This window comes from Sebastes fasciatus, chromosome 20 (assembly GCF_043250625.1).
Source record: "Sebastes fasciatus isolate fSebFas1 chromosome 20, fSebFas1.pri, whole genome shotgun sequence".
In the NCBI taxonomy this organism is placed as follows: domain Eukaryota; kingdom Metazoa; phylum Chordata; class Actinopteri; order Perciformes; family Sebastidae; genus Sebastes; species Sebastes fasciatus.
In genome coordinates, this window is record NC_133814.1 from 11,916,773 (window position 1) to 11,936,119 (window position 19,347).

Sequence of the window (19,347 nt, forward strand, 5' to 3'; positions counted from 1 at the left end):
CATTAACATTCCCATTAGGTTTCAAACACTGTTTTTGTGTGCATATGTGGTCTAGTGATAAAATGGCTCTTCCAGCCTGGGGCTCCACAACACAGACATTTTTGGAAGCCAAAGTGGATGATGTGTGGACGAAACATTTCTACCCAGCAAGGGCCATTAAGTGAGGTCTCGCTACATTTCGGGAGCCACACTGTCCACCTAAATAAGTGGTGTCTACTCTGGTAAAGCTTTGAATTATTTGTCAGTAGTTTTCTCAACAGTGACCACAGTTGAAACCTGAACAGGTTGCTATTTCCGACATATCTTTTTAATATATATACTGTATATATTTTTTTAATCTTTTATTATTGTTGGGTATTTTATTCTTTTGTTAATTAATTAATTAATTAATTAATTAATTATATGATGTTATTTGCCTCATTGCAGTCCTGACATGTTTTAAAGGGGACATATCATTTCCAGGTTCATACTTGTATTTTGAGTTTCTACTAGAACATGTTTACATGCTTTAATGTTCAACAAAACACATTATTTTTCTCATTCTGTCTGTCGGAATATACCTGTATTCACCCTCTGTCTGAAACGCTCCGTTTTAGCGCCTGTCTCTTTAAGACTCCCTCCCGAAAAAGCCCAGTCTGCTCTCTGCTCTAATCTGATGACTAAAACTGCACTAAAACGTTTTGAGTTGTCGTCGACTAAAGCTAGACTAAAACTATGAAGGATAAAAATGACTAAAATGTGACTAAAACTAATAAGCATTTTCGTTTTAAGACTAAGACTAAATCTAAAATAGCTGCCAAAATGAAAACTGATTCTAACGAGCCTGCATATGACGTAGGAAAGGGGAGCCAAATCTGAATGGCTTGTTGAATCACATGTTTTCTGATCTAGACAGCCCACAAAGCACTGACTGGGTTGACTTATTCCACAGTTTGTGGATTGGTAGGAACTCCAGATACCCAAATGTTTGCGCACATGCACTGAAAATGTGCATTTTTCATGAGATGTCCCCTTTAATGCTCGTTCTACCATGTAAAGCAGTTTGTAGCTTTGTTTTTTTTTTATTACTATACGTCCTTGTTGATGCTTGTTGCCATGGCTACCAGTCGATTACACTTAATTAAATTGACTCATTATCAACTTGATGGCTGCCGCTGCATTTTTTTCTTTCTTTTGCTTGAGTAATAAAAATGTGCATTGAGTGCTATGAATATTTCTGGCATACAACTGGTGCGAGGCAGACATAACAAACCAGATAGCCGACGCAGAAGTTATGAAGCCAGTCCAGTCTTCATGAAATAATGAGTTCACGAGTATTTCATCATGAATCTTATAATGTCACAACAGCAGGCTGAGAGGGGCCGTGGACTATTTTGACAGATCTTTGCCCTTGTAAAAACAACAGGTGGAACAAAACTGCTGAGTGAATGTCAGTGTCCATTTTATTGCTATCCACCACATTCATTTGTGCAAATAGAGCAAATGTACACAATGACATCTTAATTAGGACAAATAAGAGGGATGGGCTCCACTCTGTAATTATGGATGCCGACTCTAAATATCTTCCCCCTAGCCAAGTCTTATTTTTCATCCCTTATGGCAACTAGTACTGCAATATTAATGTCGTAATAAATATGTGTATATATATCTTTAAATACAGTATAACAGTTACAGAGTGATATCCAGCACCAATATTAACTAAATTACATAGTACGCCTTCTGATAACACTGCTTATAACTTGTTATTTCTATGTTACATGTGCGACTTTCCTCAGTAGAAGCTGCTCTTTCCCACATCAGATGTCCACCACGCAGCCCGGAGCGTTGGCTCTTATAGCATCAGATATGACCTTTGCTCCCGATTCTCCGATGCCATTTCCCTGCAAACTGCAGAACAAATGTGAGGTTTTTTATATGCACAAAATGACAGCTTGTTATCATCCCTTAAATGACACAAACACACAAAAATATATGGTAACACTTCACTATAATGTACACAAAAATGTGAGTAGCTACCAGTGAACAAATAAGGAACAAATGACAAACCAACTGTCAATGAACCATTAGTTATTGAGTATGTCCTAATCAAATTTTGATAGAGTAGCTAATGATTAGTTAATTAAGAAACGAGTAAGGAACAACTTGATAATTGATGATGATCCTATTGAGGGTATAGTAGATAATGATGAGTTACTAGACAACAGACTGGGTGATCGAAGTTTGTGAGTGATTGACAGCTGCTCAGAGACGGCAGGCTCCAGCCCGGCGCTGATTGGTTGTTTTCCTCCAGTCTGTGAAATCTTGCAGATGCCATTAGGAGCACCGGAGGACACTTGATTTCTTTTCAGATTACCTGTCTCATGCACTACTGTCAGGACATAGTGACTGTTTTATAAAAATAACTTTTGCTCCAATTCTACCCACTGCTGCTTTAACTAATGGTTTGCAAACAGTTTGTTTCTCATTTGCTCCCTGGTAACTGCTCATATTTATGTGTACAGTATTGTAAAATGTTACCAAATACATAAATATGGAAGAGGCGAAGAAAAGAAAACTCACTTGATGTACGTCAGTTGGTGGTTTCCCTTCAAGGCTGTTGCAATGAATATGGCTCCATCCATACCCAGAGAGTTCTCCTGCAGACTGATGATGCACACAGAGACAAGTTTCTCTTTAATCAAATATCCAATGATTTAAGTATAAAGCTTTTATTTTCAAACGCAAAGTGCTGGATTTGAACAACACATATGAATCTCTAGGAGCTAACATTGTTGGTTGAGTAGATTAAAGGGACACAATGTTTGCTCACGACTGTCAGCCTTGTAGTGCCTTATGATCAGTGAGTCCTTTAGCCAGATATACTATATCAAAGAAGATGAATCTTAATCAAGTGACATGCATTTGAGCTGGGAGACTTGATCTTAAAAAACAAAATGCAACCAAATATGTATTCAATGTCAGGTGCCTGTCACAAATTCAATGTATTAAGTCAGATTAAATTTCAGAAAATTCAGGTGAGTGTGACAATCCTGCTCTGCATCTCTCTCCATGTAAACTGTGCTTCCATTGTGTAAACTATGCTCTCTATGGAAAAGTAGGTTAAATAGGCTGTATGACAACGGCATTTACAGTTGTTACGCTGTCTAAACTGGGCACATGCTGAAAGTTTGGGTCACATGGATCTTGACAAACTCACTTCAACGACTTGAGGCTTCTGTTGCTCTTCAGAGCGTTGGCCAGAGCTTTCGCTCCCTCCATCCCCACAGTGTTCCCACGTAGACTGAAACAACAGAAAATGTGCTTTCATTTAGTAACATAACACTCTAATCGTAAAGTTTAGAGACAAAAGGTTTCAGGGACACAACTGAATATTGAGGAGGATTTTTATTGAACCAGATCCAATCTTTCTCTCGCTTTATGTCACTCCTTTTTGGTTTTGTTTCATACATAATGAGCTGCCTTGTGCTCGCTGCATAACTGAAATAGTTTGAGAGGTTCACAAAGAGTTGAAGTCCCACTCCTCCTCAGTTCAGCCTTCATTTGATCATGCGTTTCCTCATAGACGGTTTCTTTTTTGCTATTTTTGAAAACCTGATATTTTCTACATGTTATGGCAGTTCTTCTATGTTGTGTTATTGGGTTGTTTTTCTTCCCGCTGTGTTGTTCTGTCTATTTTTTATTTGCCAAATTATTTGTGTAACACACCGAGATACATTTTAATTTCAAATAATTTGAGCTTTTTATAATGACTGACAGAAACCCTCTATGAGAAAATACTTTGTCGGGCCGAAGCTGACTCTCTATTATGATTTCAAACATAGCACACTGTTTATGGATAAATTAAGGAGACAAGAATGTCTATTTTGATTAAGTCAATGTACTTTGTCACACTGATTCAAAAACCATATAAAGATTCATTATAACCACAGTGGTCTAATACACCCAGAGGTGATAAAGGGATAGTTACCAGGGTACAAACTAAATCTCTGACAATTGACAAATTTATATTGATTCAAAGTATATATTGTCATATTGTTTGAGTACACATATACCTATATTTCTACTGTATATTGAGAGGCATAAAATGACTGCAAAAGAACAGAATGTAAAGGATGAAAAACATCGGTTGGTTCTGGTTAACTGATTGACAGTGAATCAAACATTCACTGAGAATCAATTGATCCCAACCAGATTAATACCAGACTAACCAAGAGTGTTGTAGAGCAACTGAGTGACAGAATAGCAAAACCTGCCAATAATGCCTAGCTGAAGTGATATCCGCCTAGAGCAAACACTGGTGGAGCTTTTTCCAGACCATAATCAGACACGTTAAATTGGGTGGCATTGTCAGGCTTGAAAAGCAAACAAATGCACATCACGACGGAGGCCAATCACAAGTTATCAAATCTATAAAGCAGACAAATGAGAAGGCAAATGTTATTCAGAGAGTTCCAGAGCTTCTCATCAATCCTCCAGTCCTGATTGATCCCATTCAAGCTAAATGACGGCCTGCTGTTATACCGGGGGTCCAATAACTGATAAAGTGGAAAAAAGAAACACTACTGAGGAGCCAGATTGAGCTCCGCTGGTTTTTAAATTGCTTATTATACAGCACTGGATGTGGCTGAATGTCAAAGGAACAGTTTGACACAAGACAGAGCTGGGACTCACTCTAACGTCTGCAGGGTTTGGTTGGCCGTCAGAGCCTCTGCCAGCGCAAGGGCGCCACTTGTGCTCGCCGAGACTCCCTGGAGACTAAAGAGACAGAACGGGCAAAACAGTGAGGGCAAGGGGAAATCATAGAAAACGACAAACTGTCACACATGTAGAAGGTTTTTGGTCAAACACTACTTTTATGTGAATGTATATTTAAATGTCAGTGTTTAAAGGTACAGTGTGTAGGATTTGGCGGCATCTTGTGGTGTGGTTGCAAATTGCAACCAGCTGAATACCCCTCCGCTCACTCCTCCCTTTCCAAGACTGTGGTAACGTGAGCCGCCGAGTGCATAACAGTGGTAACGCCGTTGGCTCAGAGGCCATCCTTACCATGATAACACTACTTTAGGGGCAACGGAAGTCAGACGGCGGCTGGCGGTACCACAGTTTTGCACTCTGCGGTTCAAGTTGTCGCAGTTTCACAAGCTAGTTGGAGAACTACGGTGGCCTTCAGGTGACATAAAAAAAAGGTTCTCTCTAGAGCCAGTGTTTGGTTTGTCCATTCTGGGCTACTGGAGCAACATGGCAGACTTCGTGAAGAAGACCCGCTATGTAGATATGAAGGGCTCATTCTAAGCTAACGAAAACACAATGATTCTTAATTTCAGATGATTATACAGTAATGAAAACATAGTTATGAATATATTCCATTTCTGCTAATAGATCCCCCGAAATGTTACACACTGTTTCTTTAAAATCGGACCGAAATATTGATCAATCATTGTACACAATCGTAACGCCAACCATAATGTACGCAGGGACGCGTTGGTTTTCAGGGCTTCAGCAAGAAAAATGACGCCTTCATTCCCAACAGCATTCTCCTGTAGACTGCAGCAAGAGACGGAGACACAAACACAGACAGTGACAATTGTAAATATCTCAACCCTGTGACTGAAATTCCACATAACTGCTTAGCGGCTGATGAGACCACGATCAGTCGATAAAATCCTGTCGCTAATCATTTGCTCACAGTGATGTCAAATGCAGGGGAGGTACATTTAATCACAGAGGAAAAGAGTGGGTGGAAAAGAGATGACTGGAATTGATGGGATAATCAGGCTGTCAATGGCAGAGGTCGGAATTATTGGCCTTACTCCAAGAGCTGCATTGTGGCGTTGGAGAGGAGTGCATGGGCCAGAGCTTTAGTGGCGGACGACTTGATGAAGTTCCACTGGAGACTGTAAAAAGAGAAACCAAAAAGAAGTTTATTCAAGTGTGACATTAATATACTTCCTTTAAACCTAAAATAAGAGAGTATACTTTCAGTTTTCTTTTTATGTATTTATCAGACAGGGAGTATACAGGAAAGTCTAAGTAAATGTGGCTTATACTTGTACTTAATCTTTTGATCGAGATATACTTAAGAAAAGTATTCTTGCCTTAGAGGCCTACAGAAAAGAATACTTGGCCTGTAGTTGTGTTTACGTTTTGATAGAGTAGCCTATTCAAGTGTGCGAGAGTTTGTAAACTGATATTTTTTTAATATAAATTTACCTCAATTCATCAAGAAATTTCTACATTTTTGGATTTTTTCCGTTCACCATTAAGGCATACGGGAAAAACAAATTATTATTATTTTTTTCATCATCACAAAACATCAAGTCAAAGTATACTACTAGTACATTGATATTAGTATATTTGGGGAAATATACTAGTACTTAAGTAGACTTTATAAAAAAAAATTGAAGTTCCCAAGTTAAATAGTTTCCGAGTTCTGCTGGAAACGAAAGTGTGACACGCAAACGGACGGACACGCAGAGCGCTATATATCCCGACTACGTTGTCTTGGGGGTATAACAAACTTGGAATATACTACTTTTTCATAAGGGTTGAGAAGTTTTCAGAATCTTGAATCAAGGTTTTCCCGATGCTAGTGGCTTATTTAATCTATTCTTGTACCATTATCGTGTCGCTCGGGAACATTTTGAAAGTGAAAGTAAGCAAGTCTGGGGATGCTTGAACCACTCGCAGGCTCTCAGGTGTAAATGCGTAGTGTTTTTCAAACCCTCACTTACTACAGAGAGGTGAGGCCTCTGTTAAACTTGATTGCGCCAGCTGGAACACCTTCTCCTTTTCAAAGCAAACGATGTTGGGGATGCTTGAACCACTCGCAGGCTCTCAGGTGTATATCCGTAGTGGCAATTTGTTTTTTCAAACCCTCACCTACTCCAGAGAGGTGAGGCCTCTATTAAACTTGATTGTGCCAGCTATAGCTCAAACACCTTCACCTTTTCACAGCGAGCGACGTTGGGGACGCTTGAACTACTTGAAGGTGTGTGTCTTTACGCGTGCTTGCTGTATTTATATTTTTAAAAGTCTCACTTACTGCAGAGAGGTGAGACCTCGGTTAAACTTGATTGCGCCGGCTATTGCTTGAACCCCTTCGTCATGCAACAGGTTGGCTGTGAGACTGAGATACAAACACACACACACACACACGCACGCACACACACACACACACACACACACACACACACACACACACACACACACACAAAGAAACACAGTAGATATAGTTTAAAAAAGTTAGGTGTTATGATATTTCACAAGTCTGCTTTCAAGCAGATAAAACATGTGGCTTTGAAGTTTCAGTTCAGTTATGAACATACTTCTTCAAATAGCCACAGTGCTCTTACAGTAATCTCATGAGTTTTCCATCATGCAATAGCCTTGAGTGACATACCGCCATAGATATACACAGTATGGGGGAGTGACATTTTCTGAACAGCAGGATATTTCTATGCCTCTATGGGGTATTACATTACACAATGCCTTTAATGAGGTGACTCACTCGAGATCCTGTAGCGAGTTGTTCTCATGGAGGGCATGGGCCATGTTCTTTGCTCCTTCCACCCCTATGGAGTTCTCCCTTAAACTAACACATAGAAAAATACATAAAAGGGAAAAAAGGGAGTTGAGAGTTAGATGAAAAAGACTGATACCACTTTAACATTAACTTTTATCTTAGCATTGCATAAAGACTGGAAACAGGTGCAAACAGCTAGTCTGGCTCTGCCCAACGGTAACAACAATACAATGATGCAAAAATCTATAAGATAAGGATGGTAAAATTATTATTTTTTTTTAATATGGTTGTTTATTCTGTATTTTTAGCAGCGTTAAACAAACACCATTTCCCATAAACCCTAGATTACGGGAGTAAAGACTACAAGCTAAACAAAAGAGGAGAGTAAGGCTACGTTTCAAATCACATAGCTGCAGTATGTACTTTTAGTATGTACTAAAAGTACATACTGCAGCTGCCCTTACAAAGTATACTGTTGTATGCAGTATGCATACAATTGGGACATACTTCTTCATAAAATTGCACCTTGAACTTTGACCCTGCTGCTCATATATTCGCTGCGCAGAGGATTGTGGGTTTATTATAAGTTTACTTCATAATAATAACTTGAAGTATACTACTTTTTTACCGTAAGGGTAGGTCTAATAACGCCGGTCAAGAAAACATGAGACGGCACTTTTCATGAACTGATCGGAGGTGTCTTCTTTAGCCAAAGTTTAACACTCACTTCAAGGAGACGAGGCCACGGTTCAGCCGGAGTGCTTTGGTTAAGGCCGTCATCCCTCTGTTGCTGATCGAGTTACTCTGAAGTCTGCCAAAAGAAAGGTTCAACACAACTGTAGTAAGTTAACTCGCAAGACAAACTGTGTCATTGCTGCACTGTATGTGAACATGCATTAGCAGTAGACTTTTGAATATAAGGTGATGGACAATGCTACAATGCACTCCTGTGCAGAAGGTATACTAACTGGAGCGAGAGCAGGGTGTGATTGACTGTCAAAGCCTCGGCCAGAGCGATAGTCCCTTTGTCCCCGAGCTGGTTGCTACAGAGACTGCAGGCAAGAACAAAAATAGATGAGACACATTAAGTGAAATCATGAATCAGTATGTGACCCAAATACAGGCTCTGTAATACAGGTGTATTATTTTGTTCTATTCTAATATGAAGCCTTTTGTATGAACAAATTAAGCAGCAAATTAATCTATTACTGAGCTACTATACACCTTGACATAAATCTACAAAAATACATAGAAAAAGAAGAATAGCTTGTGGTCTTTAATCCAATGGGATAAATGTAAAACCATGCATTATTATACGTTGTATGATATTATCAAATCAGTACAGTGAATGTCATATCAGTTTAAGGTTACATCAGCTTTGTGAGAGTCCGGTTCGTCTTCAGCGCCTCTGCTATCCTTTTGGCTCCTCCCGCTCCAATCGTATTCTTCCGCAAGCTGAATCATTACATGCGTGGAAGGAAAATGTACTGATTACTAAATAAGCACGAACACACACATATACACTCTACATAGGACATGCAACAAACACAAGGGAAAGGCACTCACTTCAGAGACACCAGTTTGCGGTTGCAGTGCAGCACTTCTGCGAGGGCCTGAGCACCTTCCTCCTCAATGGCGTTGTTCTGGAAGCTGAGGAGTGGTGGAAATTAAGCAATTACACCATCATCAAGATGTTACACTGACATCTTGTATGAACTAAAAATCTACAGCAATTATACTCACTTGATTGAGACCAGGACTTGGTTCATTTTCAGAGCCTCTGCCAGGAACTTTGTACCTTTAGAGCCGATGTTGTTGTTCCGGAGACTAAGTTATAAATAGGTGGTTAGATGATATACAGAATCATAATAGAAACACAAAGTAGAAATGTACTGTAAATGCCTGTCTAAACAAAGACTTAGCAGCAATTTGGGGACTTGGAGATAAGCACAAATGGTGTGCACACGAGACAAGAATTGTTATCTTAAGAGTTGCTCAATGTGGAGAGGAAGTGCACCAGTTTCCTCTTATGACTTGAAAAATGATGGCCGTTCACTTAAAGGTCTCATTGATAAAAATTTTATGTAGACAAATATTTTATAAAAAATAATGCAACCACATAGTTTTTAGAAAGGTGCCGAATAAAAGTATGGCTTTTCCTGAATAAGATTATTATGATTGTAAATTAATCTTTTTAAAAATGTTGGCGTGTCCAAAATGAACGTTTTGTTTATATCTGTGGAAAATATCTGATGTCTGGTTCCCACATCTAACAAGGCTTGTGAGTGAATAATAACACGACGTTGGTATCACGTGGTATATCCGGGTCGTCAGTTAGTGTGGAAAAAAAGGATAATTAGCCGAGATTGACGGTAAGTGCCTGGCTAACGACTTGTTGTGAAGTAAATGCAATGGAACGGGAGAGGGAGAAACTGACATCTAGTGGCTGAATATTATCAATAGCACCTTTAATTCAGTTGTAATCAGTCATTGGTCAAAGGCAACAAATAAATCTCACTTGAGAGACGTTAGCGTCCGGTTCACCAAGAGGGCTCGACTCAGGGCCTTGGCACCTTTGTTGCTGATTGCATTCTCTGCCAAACTGTGAATAAAAGATGTAACAAACAGACAATATCAATGATAATCACACACTAAATCGTAATTAAAGTGTCACCATTCAAGTTCAAGATGCTTCAGAACTATTAGATCGCTGCAAAATGTTCTTCATACTATATGATGCTTGCTGAAAAGTAAGCGTGATCCCACCTCATCTTCTGGATATGGCAGTCTTTGGCACTCAAGAGGCTTCCCAGCAACTCCATGACATCATCTTTGAAGTGATTATTCTCTAACCTGTGGAATAGATACATTATAAGTTTCACCCCTTCAATCTTCCTCCTGAGTTTTAGTTTACTGGTGCTTTGGGGAGCTGACCTGAGATAGCTGCAGTACAGCAGCTGTGGGAGCAAACATTTCACCGTCGCGAAGCTCAGAGAGCCTGTCAGGTTGGTCTGCTCACTGCACTCTGGAGACACGTGCAGCAGGTAGCCCAACACAACACAGTGAGCCCGTGTCAACTTCCCTGCCAGGCTACCGAGCTGTAAATCCTCCTCTACGCTCCGCAGCAGCTCCGTGTGTTGCAGCTCCTGTAAACAATAAGCCAGGTTGACCGCACGCAGGGACACCACAGAACCCCCGCTGACCAAGAGGCCTTGTAAAACTCCCGCTGCCCACGTCTTTTGATTGCCGTCATCTTTTCCGAGGGCCAGGAGCCCGGCGAGAGGTTTCAGCGCCACCGGGCACAGCAGGCCTGTCAGGAAGCGCACGAACACATCCAGGTGACCGTCTTCAGCTTGCTGCGAGTGCTGAAAGGCACTTCTGAAGTGGTTCTGGAAACCGATCTTGGGCCAAGACATGGTGCTCTCTGAGAATAAGTCAAAGATGGCCCGCTTGGAGGAGATGTGGTAGAAAGTAGCTGCAAGAAACTCCTGCAGAGTCAAATGAGTGAACCGGTATGTTGTTTGTATGGCCGACTCCTCCCGAACAAGAACTCCAGCACCAAGACTGCACTGAGTTAACAGTAGGTCTATCCCATAGGCCCTGAGGTCCTGCTCGCTGAAGGTGTACTTGTGTTTGATGAGGCCGTAAAACGCCAGTCGTCCAAGGTTTCCCAGCAGTTTACGATTGCTCCCATGGTGCTGCTCCATTTTCACAGGCTCCCTGCCTCTTGGTTCGCCCACTTCTGCCTTCATGGAACAAAAGTGAGCGTAAAGCTCAGTGCAAGTCCTCGGGAGGCTCTCTTGAGTTCCACTCTGCATGATGTACATCAGAGTATCAGCTACTATCCAGCAAATGCACGGTATGTAGCACATCACCATTAAGATCTTATGGGACTCCAAGTGCGCCCATATTTTACCAGCAAAATCCCTCTCAGAGAAGTGATGGTTCAGGAAGAGCTGGATGTCCTTCGGGCTGAATCCTGGGATCTCAGTCACCCTGTCAACTAATCCTCCAGGGATTAGTGAGGCCACTCCCGGCCTGGAGGTCACCCACACTGATACATCAGGGAGCAGGTTCCCCCGGATGATGTTGGTAATGAGGTCATCAATGGACACTTCTTTCTTTGGGTCGCTGCAAGAAGCTGCGTCGGAGAAGTTTAAAGTGCAGCGGAATTCGTCCAAACCATCAAGTACGAGCAGCGTGCGGCAGGAGCCGCTCAGGACCACGCTGGGGTCGGTTAAATGAGGAAAAGCCATTTTCACCAGCCTCTCAGCGGAGACTTTCTCCAGCGAGTTCAGCTCGCAAAAAGTGAAAGGCAAGACGAAGCTCACGTCTGTGCACATGGCCCCTTGGCTCCACTGTCTGATGAAGTGTCGGACCCAGGTTGTCTTGCCGATGCCGGCCACCCCGATTGTGAGGGAGACCCGGGGAGGTAAACTGACCCGGGTCAGAGGCTCCAAGAGTTTGGTTAGCCCCAGCTGTCTGAGATGATTTCTTTTCCTCCCTCTCGTCGCCCCCACTTGCATTAAGTCATGTTCCTTTTGCTGGATGTCGGAAAGTCCGTCGACCAGGAGTAAGGTTCTCGAGGAGATGTTCAGTTTGGGGCAGCTGACTGAGTCTCTGTCTCTGCACTGCTCGTATCGCCGTAACACCAACTCTTTGTGCTCCTTCACCATGGAATCTGCAGAAAAAGAAATTGGCTCAAGTTATTTACTGAATTTTTTTATTACCAACTTTGTTTGAACAGGAAATGGATTGTAATAAAATAGCATTTTTATTCAAAGAGGGGTGCGAAATGCTTTCCAATGAGTTACATTTATAAGGTAACTTAATTTTTTGTGTCTAACTGACTAATAGAGAGAATTTCTGAAATTGGTCCAGTATTGAGGGAGAAAGCTACTCACAAGCTGCAATATGGTGCTATTGGGGCAAGCTGGCACCGTCATTTATGTCCACTAAAAGTGCTTGTTTTTGCCATGACAGGCTCTGATTGTTATTATAAGTGTCTGACATTTTGGAAAGAGTCTCGTTCAAGAAGTCTCGTGAAATCTTGTGAGGTGACGTGTTCCCGTAAGACAACGGTGGAATAGTGGAATACATCCATGGTGGAAACGTGAGTGACAGCCGGGCAGAGTTTGTTGTGTTGGAGTACAGAAAGCTTAGCTTAGTGTTATCTAAAATATTTTCAATGTCATGGCTGAATATTTAGATGATTTCGACAATGTGGATGAGGTCTTTGAATTTGATAACCGCACATATTTATTTGAGCCAGAGTATACGGATATTCAGATTTCACAACAAGACTTCTTCTTGAGCGGGACTTGGCACAATAACAAACAGACCGGATCAAGTGAAAGGTAAGAAAAACGTTTTCTCTGTAGGGTCCTTTCCATAATGTTGCCAGACACTTATAATAAGAATCTGAGCCTGTCAAGGGCAAAAACAAGAACTTATAGCTCATTTTGCAGCTACCGGTTACAGCGCTATCTCTCAATACTGGACCAATTTCAGAAAATGTTGTCCCCGTTGCTTAAACACAAACACATGGGAAAATAGGGTCCAGGTTGAAAAATACCAAAGTTACCCTTAAAGAAGATTCAGGAATCAAACCATCATCCCGGTTATTACTTGAATGACCAACACAGAGAGCAAATCCCATCTCAAGCCCCTCACCGTGGTTGATGATGAGCTGGGCCACCTGAGAATCAGAGCTCTCTATGAAACCCCGGAGAGCATCCGAGCCTTGAGCATCCTTGCCGGTGACAATAGTTGTGAGCATGTTAACCTGGTCCTGAAGCCGACCCGCTCCCTTGACCTTGGACTCCTCAGCTGAACTCAGCACATCCACCCTCCTCAGGTGGGTTAACATCCCCTCCAGGAAGGGGGCCGTAGTGAAGCGTTGCAGCTGGTCTTGATGCTTTTGGATCCAGCCAAGATCTAAACCAAAACAGAGTGCAGATAAAACGCTTAAGAAAAGATAACTGAGATTATCAAGTTGTAGTCAGAAAACATGGTGCCATACAAGAGGAGCAGGTTTTCCTCTCTTCATTTTGGTCTTTTTGTTAGTTGTTTGTTTATCATTTATCATTTGTCAATCACTAAAAATGTATTCTGATAGCCCGAGGTTTCATGCTGCTTCCAACTGCTTCACATATCCATGAATATTCAAAGGGGATTTTCAAATTCATATATTCTGTCTTTTTCATTATTCATACTTTCCTTTTTTCTTCTGTTAGGTAATCAAGTTGCACAATTCTAAATAACAGTAATTTCCTCCTTTTCCATTTCTCTATTCCTTTCCTAATCTTTACAATGAATATCACATCCATCCCCTTCACCGGTCATTATGTTGACCCGAACAACATACTGTACTTCCACCCCAGCCAGCAGCATGGCTCTATGGATGGCAATGTCTGTTGGTTGATCGGTTGGTAAACCATTTTGGTTCAGATTGAAAGATCTCAACAACTATCGGATGGCTTACGATGAAATTTTGCACGGTGAAAATATTAAAAACGTTGGGGATCAAGTCAAGTCACAACAAGTCACTGAAGAAACCTCAGGAGGAGCAACAGAGGAGGATGCTGTGTGTACAAATCCCCCGATTTTCCCCTCTGACTTCAACACTAACACAACAAGCAAGTTAAAATTTCCACATATTCTTTGAAACATCTCAACATCTACTTGATGGATTGGCCCAAAATTTGATACAGATATTCATGATCCATGATGAATCCTGACTTTGGTGATCCCCTGACTGTTTCTGTAACGTCACCATGGAGTTCACATTTGTGGTTTTGAGTGAAATGTCTCAACAACTATTGGATGAATTGACATGAAATTTGGTACAGACAGTCAGCCCAGTATACAGCCTCACACAGCGTCTTGTTTACCTGTTAAATTGATTTCCCATGACCATGCCACAGCATTAAAACAACCAATAGCATTCATTCCTCATTCAGCCTCAAAAAGCTTCAGGGAGCCTCATGGAGAAAATCATTCCTAATGCTTTCTCCCACAACTCAGGGAATATTGTTGATTATAATCAATAATAACAATCCACAATGCTGCCCATGCTCATAATCACCTCAAAAGAGCACTCAGACAGTCATCTTTGTAAACATTCATAAACATACAAACACTATTATAATTTACAATATGTGCAGGAGATATTAAATGCTGTGCAACAGCCAATTAAATATATTCACACAAACAATGAGAGCTCAAATTTTCCTCCAAAATCCAATTTAATCATCAGTTCTTGTGAAACACATGTCGACAGCAACACCCAAAGAAGAATGTGACCACATCACACCACCACCACCAACCAGCCTTTTCAAACTTTTACTCATCACAAGTTTTGTTTTTAAGATGTCTTCAATAATGCATCCAAAGGTGCATTGAAACATTTCAGAAGTAAGATATTTTAGAGAGAATAGAAAACCTTCTGGAAATAAACATTTCCCCAGACTGTTCATCGACCCGCTTCACTTATAATCCAACTGAAATAAATAACTGATTCTTGAATTTAAAAGCTGCACAAACCTGAAAATGATCTCCAAGGAACATTTGTTTTGTCGAACATGACATCAATATCCTTAAAATCTCAAGACAAAACTCTCACTCTCATCCTCTCCGAGTAGAATACGAAGCACTCTTTGGCATGCAAATGTGCGAATGTCCAGGTAAGGGTTGGTTAGTGTTTCCAAAAGAACCTTAGAGGTATTTTTGGCATTTTCTGGTAACTAATCTTGAGAAAGTTATTTCCAACACCTGTACGCTTCCTGAACAGCAGCAGGGTTTCCCCCCGTAAACTGGTAAGCGGATGTAGTGAGTGGTATAGGCTACGTCATAGTCTGTGATTAATAGCAACTAAATAAAAAAAATAAATGTAAGTGTATACAGAACATTTCATTTCCTATTATCATGGAGGAGGATAATATAGTGGGAGTGCACCACTGATGGAAACTTTGAGACCAGGACCCTAGTTCCTCTGAAAATAAGTTGAAGACTCCCACGTCGACATGCCAAAAGTCTACACAGTCTAAACTAAACTTGTCAGCCAACAGTTCATAGCAAAACATGGCATCTCCCTACCACCCCTGCTGTTTCTGTCTTTTATAGTATCATTTGACTGAGCAAACTGGTCCTTTTTATTTTTAAGTCTTTCACCAATTGCCTTCAAATCCCCACCACGCTCAGTGTCACCAAACAACACCACAAAATAATCCCCCTCCTCTTATGTGCTAGAAACAAAAGTCGCCGTCTTCAATAAGAAAGATTAAATGACTATCTCGAAACCTGGGGTCTCTCTTTCTCTTATTGTGAAAGCGTAAACTTGCTTGGTTGTAATAACTTTTGGAAGATTTTAATAACAAACTTCAACCATGAAGGATTTCCTTCCACCGGATTTCATTAATCACAGCTCATAATGCTCCACAGATAACGCTCTCATCTCACCTCTGTGGTTTAATACTCATAAGAACATGCAGAATGTGAATATGAATGAATGTTATGTAGGTGGAATGGATGATAACGCCAAAATAACTAAATATGAATCAGAAGTGAAGATTGATCTTCAGTATAATAGAATTGGCTCTGTTGTAAATGAAAGTATGATCCTTTTTCTCTTCATGTTTATTCCCTTTAATGATTCTGTTATCATTACTGATATATTTTCATACTTGTTTTCATCTTACTGTCAGGACCAAACATTGCTGTCTTTACCTTTATTATCCTCTCATCCCCCCTCTAGAGTTTGGGACTGTTATAGTTGTTTTTTTCAGTTTCTCTGTGTCTGTTCTTGAACCACTCCAAAGCCAACAGTGCATGAGAGACATGATGAAACTCTTACCTTCTGTTTCCGCTTGAGAGGAGAGGGAGCAGGACGTAGACTGGAGATCCACGTAGCAGTCGTCCTGCCACGTGATGCGTTTGCTTCGGTCCAGGATAGAATCGTAATGTGCCTTCCTCTCCATCAGAGAGTTGGATGATTTCTGCCCTCAGACGTTTCTGTTTATGTCTACACACAATGCAAAAAACAGCATTACTACTAGTACACAATGTGATACTACCATAAACTGATGCATGATGGGCTGTGATGAAGGGAAGTGAGGAAATGAACCGAGGCCTCAATATCTTCCAAACACTTCCTCCTCAATGCTCCAAATATGAATATATATTGTGTATAAAGTCATGCAATACTGTTCTAAAGCTTTTACTGATAATGTTAAGATCTATTTAGAATTTAAGACACATTTGATAAACAGATGGCACATGTGCACTGAGAGTCTATATTCATTTACAAGAAGCGACAGATCGTCTTAACCAGAGCGACTCAGCATTGTGGTCACGGCCATCAGATTAACACCCCTTTGAAAGTTTCTTTTCTCATTAGCTAAATATAACACAGCCCTTTCAGATATAACATCAGGTCAGAGAGTAAGTTAATATCTGTAGCACATGTCTTACAAAGATTCAAATGGCTTTACGCAAAAAAACTCCCAACAGATGTTAAGAGAAATCTACCTCAAATAAACCCCCAATTAATGCCGGTAATATGGATTCTGCTCCATGAACCAATAAGAAAAATAAAGTTGTTACAGGTGTAATAGGAGAGTGAAGGGGACAGTATATTAGAACATTTCACAATTATAAATGTTCTATATGTGTCCCAGTTTGTTGCAGTGTATGTGAATGACATAAGCTGAAAGGAAGTAAACATGGACCCTAGCTGTTGCCTAGCAATGCAACTCCATTGAAACGGACTATAAAGCACAATCTGTCCATGATTGTTTGTTACAGATCACTGCTGGAGGTTAAGTTCACTCCCCCGGACTCTGGAACAGACTGTGCACTTGTTTATAGCCTTTAAAGAGGACCAATTATGCTTATTCTCAGGTGCATAAATGTATTATGGGTTTCTACTAAAATAGGTTTACATGCTTTGATGTTCAAAAAACACTTTACTTTTCTCATACCGGCTGTTCTGCAGCACCCCTTTTCACCCTCTGTCTGAAACGCTCCATTTCAGCTCCCACCCCTCCCCTCCTGAAAAGTCCAGTCTGCTCTGATTGGTCAACCGAACCAAACTCTTCGGACTCCTCCGCTCCAGCTCCACTCTAACTAGCTTTGTTTTAGGACGTGCAAAACTAGCCACTAGACGGGTATTATGCAAATGTTTTACTTGGTGACATCACCATGTTACGGAAGAAAAGGCGGGACTTCAAGCAAGGCGTTTCAGGCAGTTCAGGAGCAGTGTTTCTGTAGGGGAGAGTAACTCCCTTTGGCGTGGACTTCATAACTTTACAGACCTTTTACATGCACAAAAAAACTATATAACACACTAAATAAAGGAAAGGGAAAAGAAGAAAAGCATAATAGGTCCCCTTTAAGAGAAAAACAAAACACACAAACTACTTGATTTTACCTATTGATCTACAGTATTGTATCTTCCTTTTTGTTGAGCAAATTGTATTGCATCTATTTGTATGAAATGTGCTTAATAAGTAAGGTTTAGTATTAGTATGATTTCATATCACAAACTACAGTGAAAGTACTGCAGACATCAATTTAAATTTGAGGTTTCGCAGTGACAAAATGGCAAATGGCTTCCTGTGTGGTTTGTTGCTGTCACTCCTTACAAAGGAAGCTGATTCAAAAAACTCAGATGCACTCGAGACAGCGTGCCAGCTTCCGCTGTTAAGTTTACAGACTTAGTAGCCAAAACCACTTAATAACATACTACTGTTACTGTAGAAATGTATTGGGAAGAGTGTTACAACTGGCGAGAGCCCAGTAACTACAGAAACACAAAATAAATATCATCAGCAACAATGAAAAACACAAGTAGCAGTATCATTTGCATAATGCAAGTACACCTTCGCTGTACAAAGAAAAAAGCCAGACAGATCTATTTGTAAATGTATCGTAGCTTATGGTAAAGTGAATAAAAGTCTGTTGAAGATCTTACTTTAAGCCATTTTCACTGGCCTGGACAGTCAGTGCCATGATGGAAGGTTAAAGTGCTTTGTGCAGCACACAAAGCTCAGATAACTCACCTTGGGCTTGTTGAAGTTGTCCGTATGAGTCAAAGGATGTAAAAAGCTGCCCACACAGATGTTTTTTGCAGCAACGCCATGATTCTCACGGAAGCAGGTGTAGGACTGGAGTGAACTGGAGGAAATCTCAAAAAGGAGTGAAACCTAATGGAGGACTAGCAAGCAAATTAAGTTGCAAAATCCCCAGCAGCTGAAATCATCATAAGTCAGTACTGTTGCTGCCGCAGAGATGCCGTTTCATGCTGCAGCTCCTTCCTGTCTGTCTAATCTGCCTTCCTGTGTTGTGGTTGAAAGGTTGAACAGTGAAAAAACTTCTGCTTTGTACTTGTGCACGCGAGGCCTGAAACCTTCACCACGCGTACATTTCTTCTATTTAGTCAGCTACTCAAATGTGCAGTTGGTGCTGAGATGAGACATGATTACTGGTATTAAGGCTTTGCTAGAGGAAAGCTTCAGGTTGCAAATTCATCAGTATACTGCAGACAGGAGAGAACAATGTTACTGGTAAATTGCAAAGAGCAAAGATAGGATTCTCTAGCAGGAAGTACACATCTGAAAACATACATTACACATAATATGTAGGTATACTGCACAGCACAAAGTGAGTGAGTACTGAGTGAACCCGCTCTAATTATACAATTACAAAAGTAGACTGCTTCTGCTGTGGAGCAGCGGGGGGTGACTGGCTGGAGATCATAATAATTAGATATTTGAGGACTAACTGGGGGAGGAAAGTGGAGCATATCAAACAGAGAGCAGTGTCAG

At 40.8% G+C, this 19,347-nt stretch overlaps 1 protein-coding gene across 2 annotated transcripts; it reads right to left on the bottom strand.

The window, feature by feature from the left end:
* Window positions 1-1,424: 1,424 nt before the first annotated feature.
* Window positions 1,425-19,247, bottom strand: nlrc3 (NLR family, CARD domain containing 3). 2 transcript variants are annotated; one of them, XM_074620865.1, is made up of 19 exons: window positions 18,583-19,247; window positions 16,377-16,544; window positions 13,196-13,459; window positions 10,457-12,203; window positions 10,289-10,375; window positions 10,041-10,124; window positions 9,266-9,349; window positions 9,089-9,172; window positions 8,894-8,977; window positions 8,491-8,574; window positions 8,250-8,333; window positions 7,508-7,591; window positions 7,043-7,126; window positions 5,811-5,894; window positions 5,461-5,544; window positions 4,672-4,755; window positions 3,197-3,280; window positions 2,560-2,643; window positions 1,425-1,887 (listed from the first exon to the last, which is right to left on the bottom strand). In XM_074620865.1, the coding sequence occupies exons 2-19, from the start codon at window positions 16,498-16,500 to the stop codon at window positions 1,797-1,799; spliced, it is 3,405 nt and encodes a 1,134-aa protein (XP_074476966.1). In that variant the 5' UTR covers window positions 16,501-16,544; window positions 18,583-19,247; the 3' UTR covers window positions 1,425-1,796. The 2 variants fall into 2 exon arrangements, with proteins under 2 accessions (XP_074476966.1, XP_074476967.1); XM_074620866.1 differs by lacking the exon at window positions 18,583-19,247 and adding an exon at window positions 15,296-15,378 and having other exon boundaries at window positions 16,377-16,515.
* Between the last annotated feature and the right edge of the window lie 100 nt (window positions 19,248-19,347).

Excerpts from the sequence above, each read along its gene's own strand:
- nlrc3 (XM_074620865.1), bottom strand. The coding sequence starts at position 16,500 with ATGGAGAGGAAGGCACATTACGATTCTATCCTGGACCGAAGCAAACGC. Across the intron at positions 8,334-8,490 it reads CACACCCTGCTCTCGCTCCA|ACTTCAGAGTAACTCGATCA; the intron begins GTTAGTATACCT and ends TTCTTTTGGCAG. Across the intron at positions 5,895-7,042 it reads CGAGGTCTCACCTCTCTGCA|TCTCCAGTGGAACTTCATCA; the intron begins GTAAGTGAGACT and ends CTCTTTTTACAG.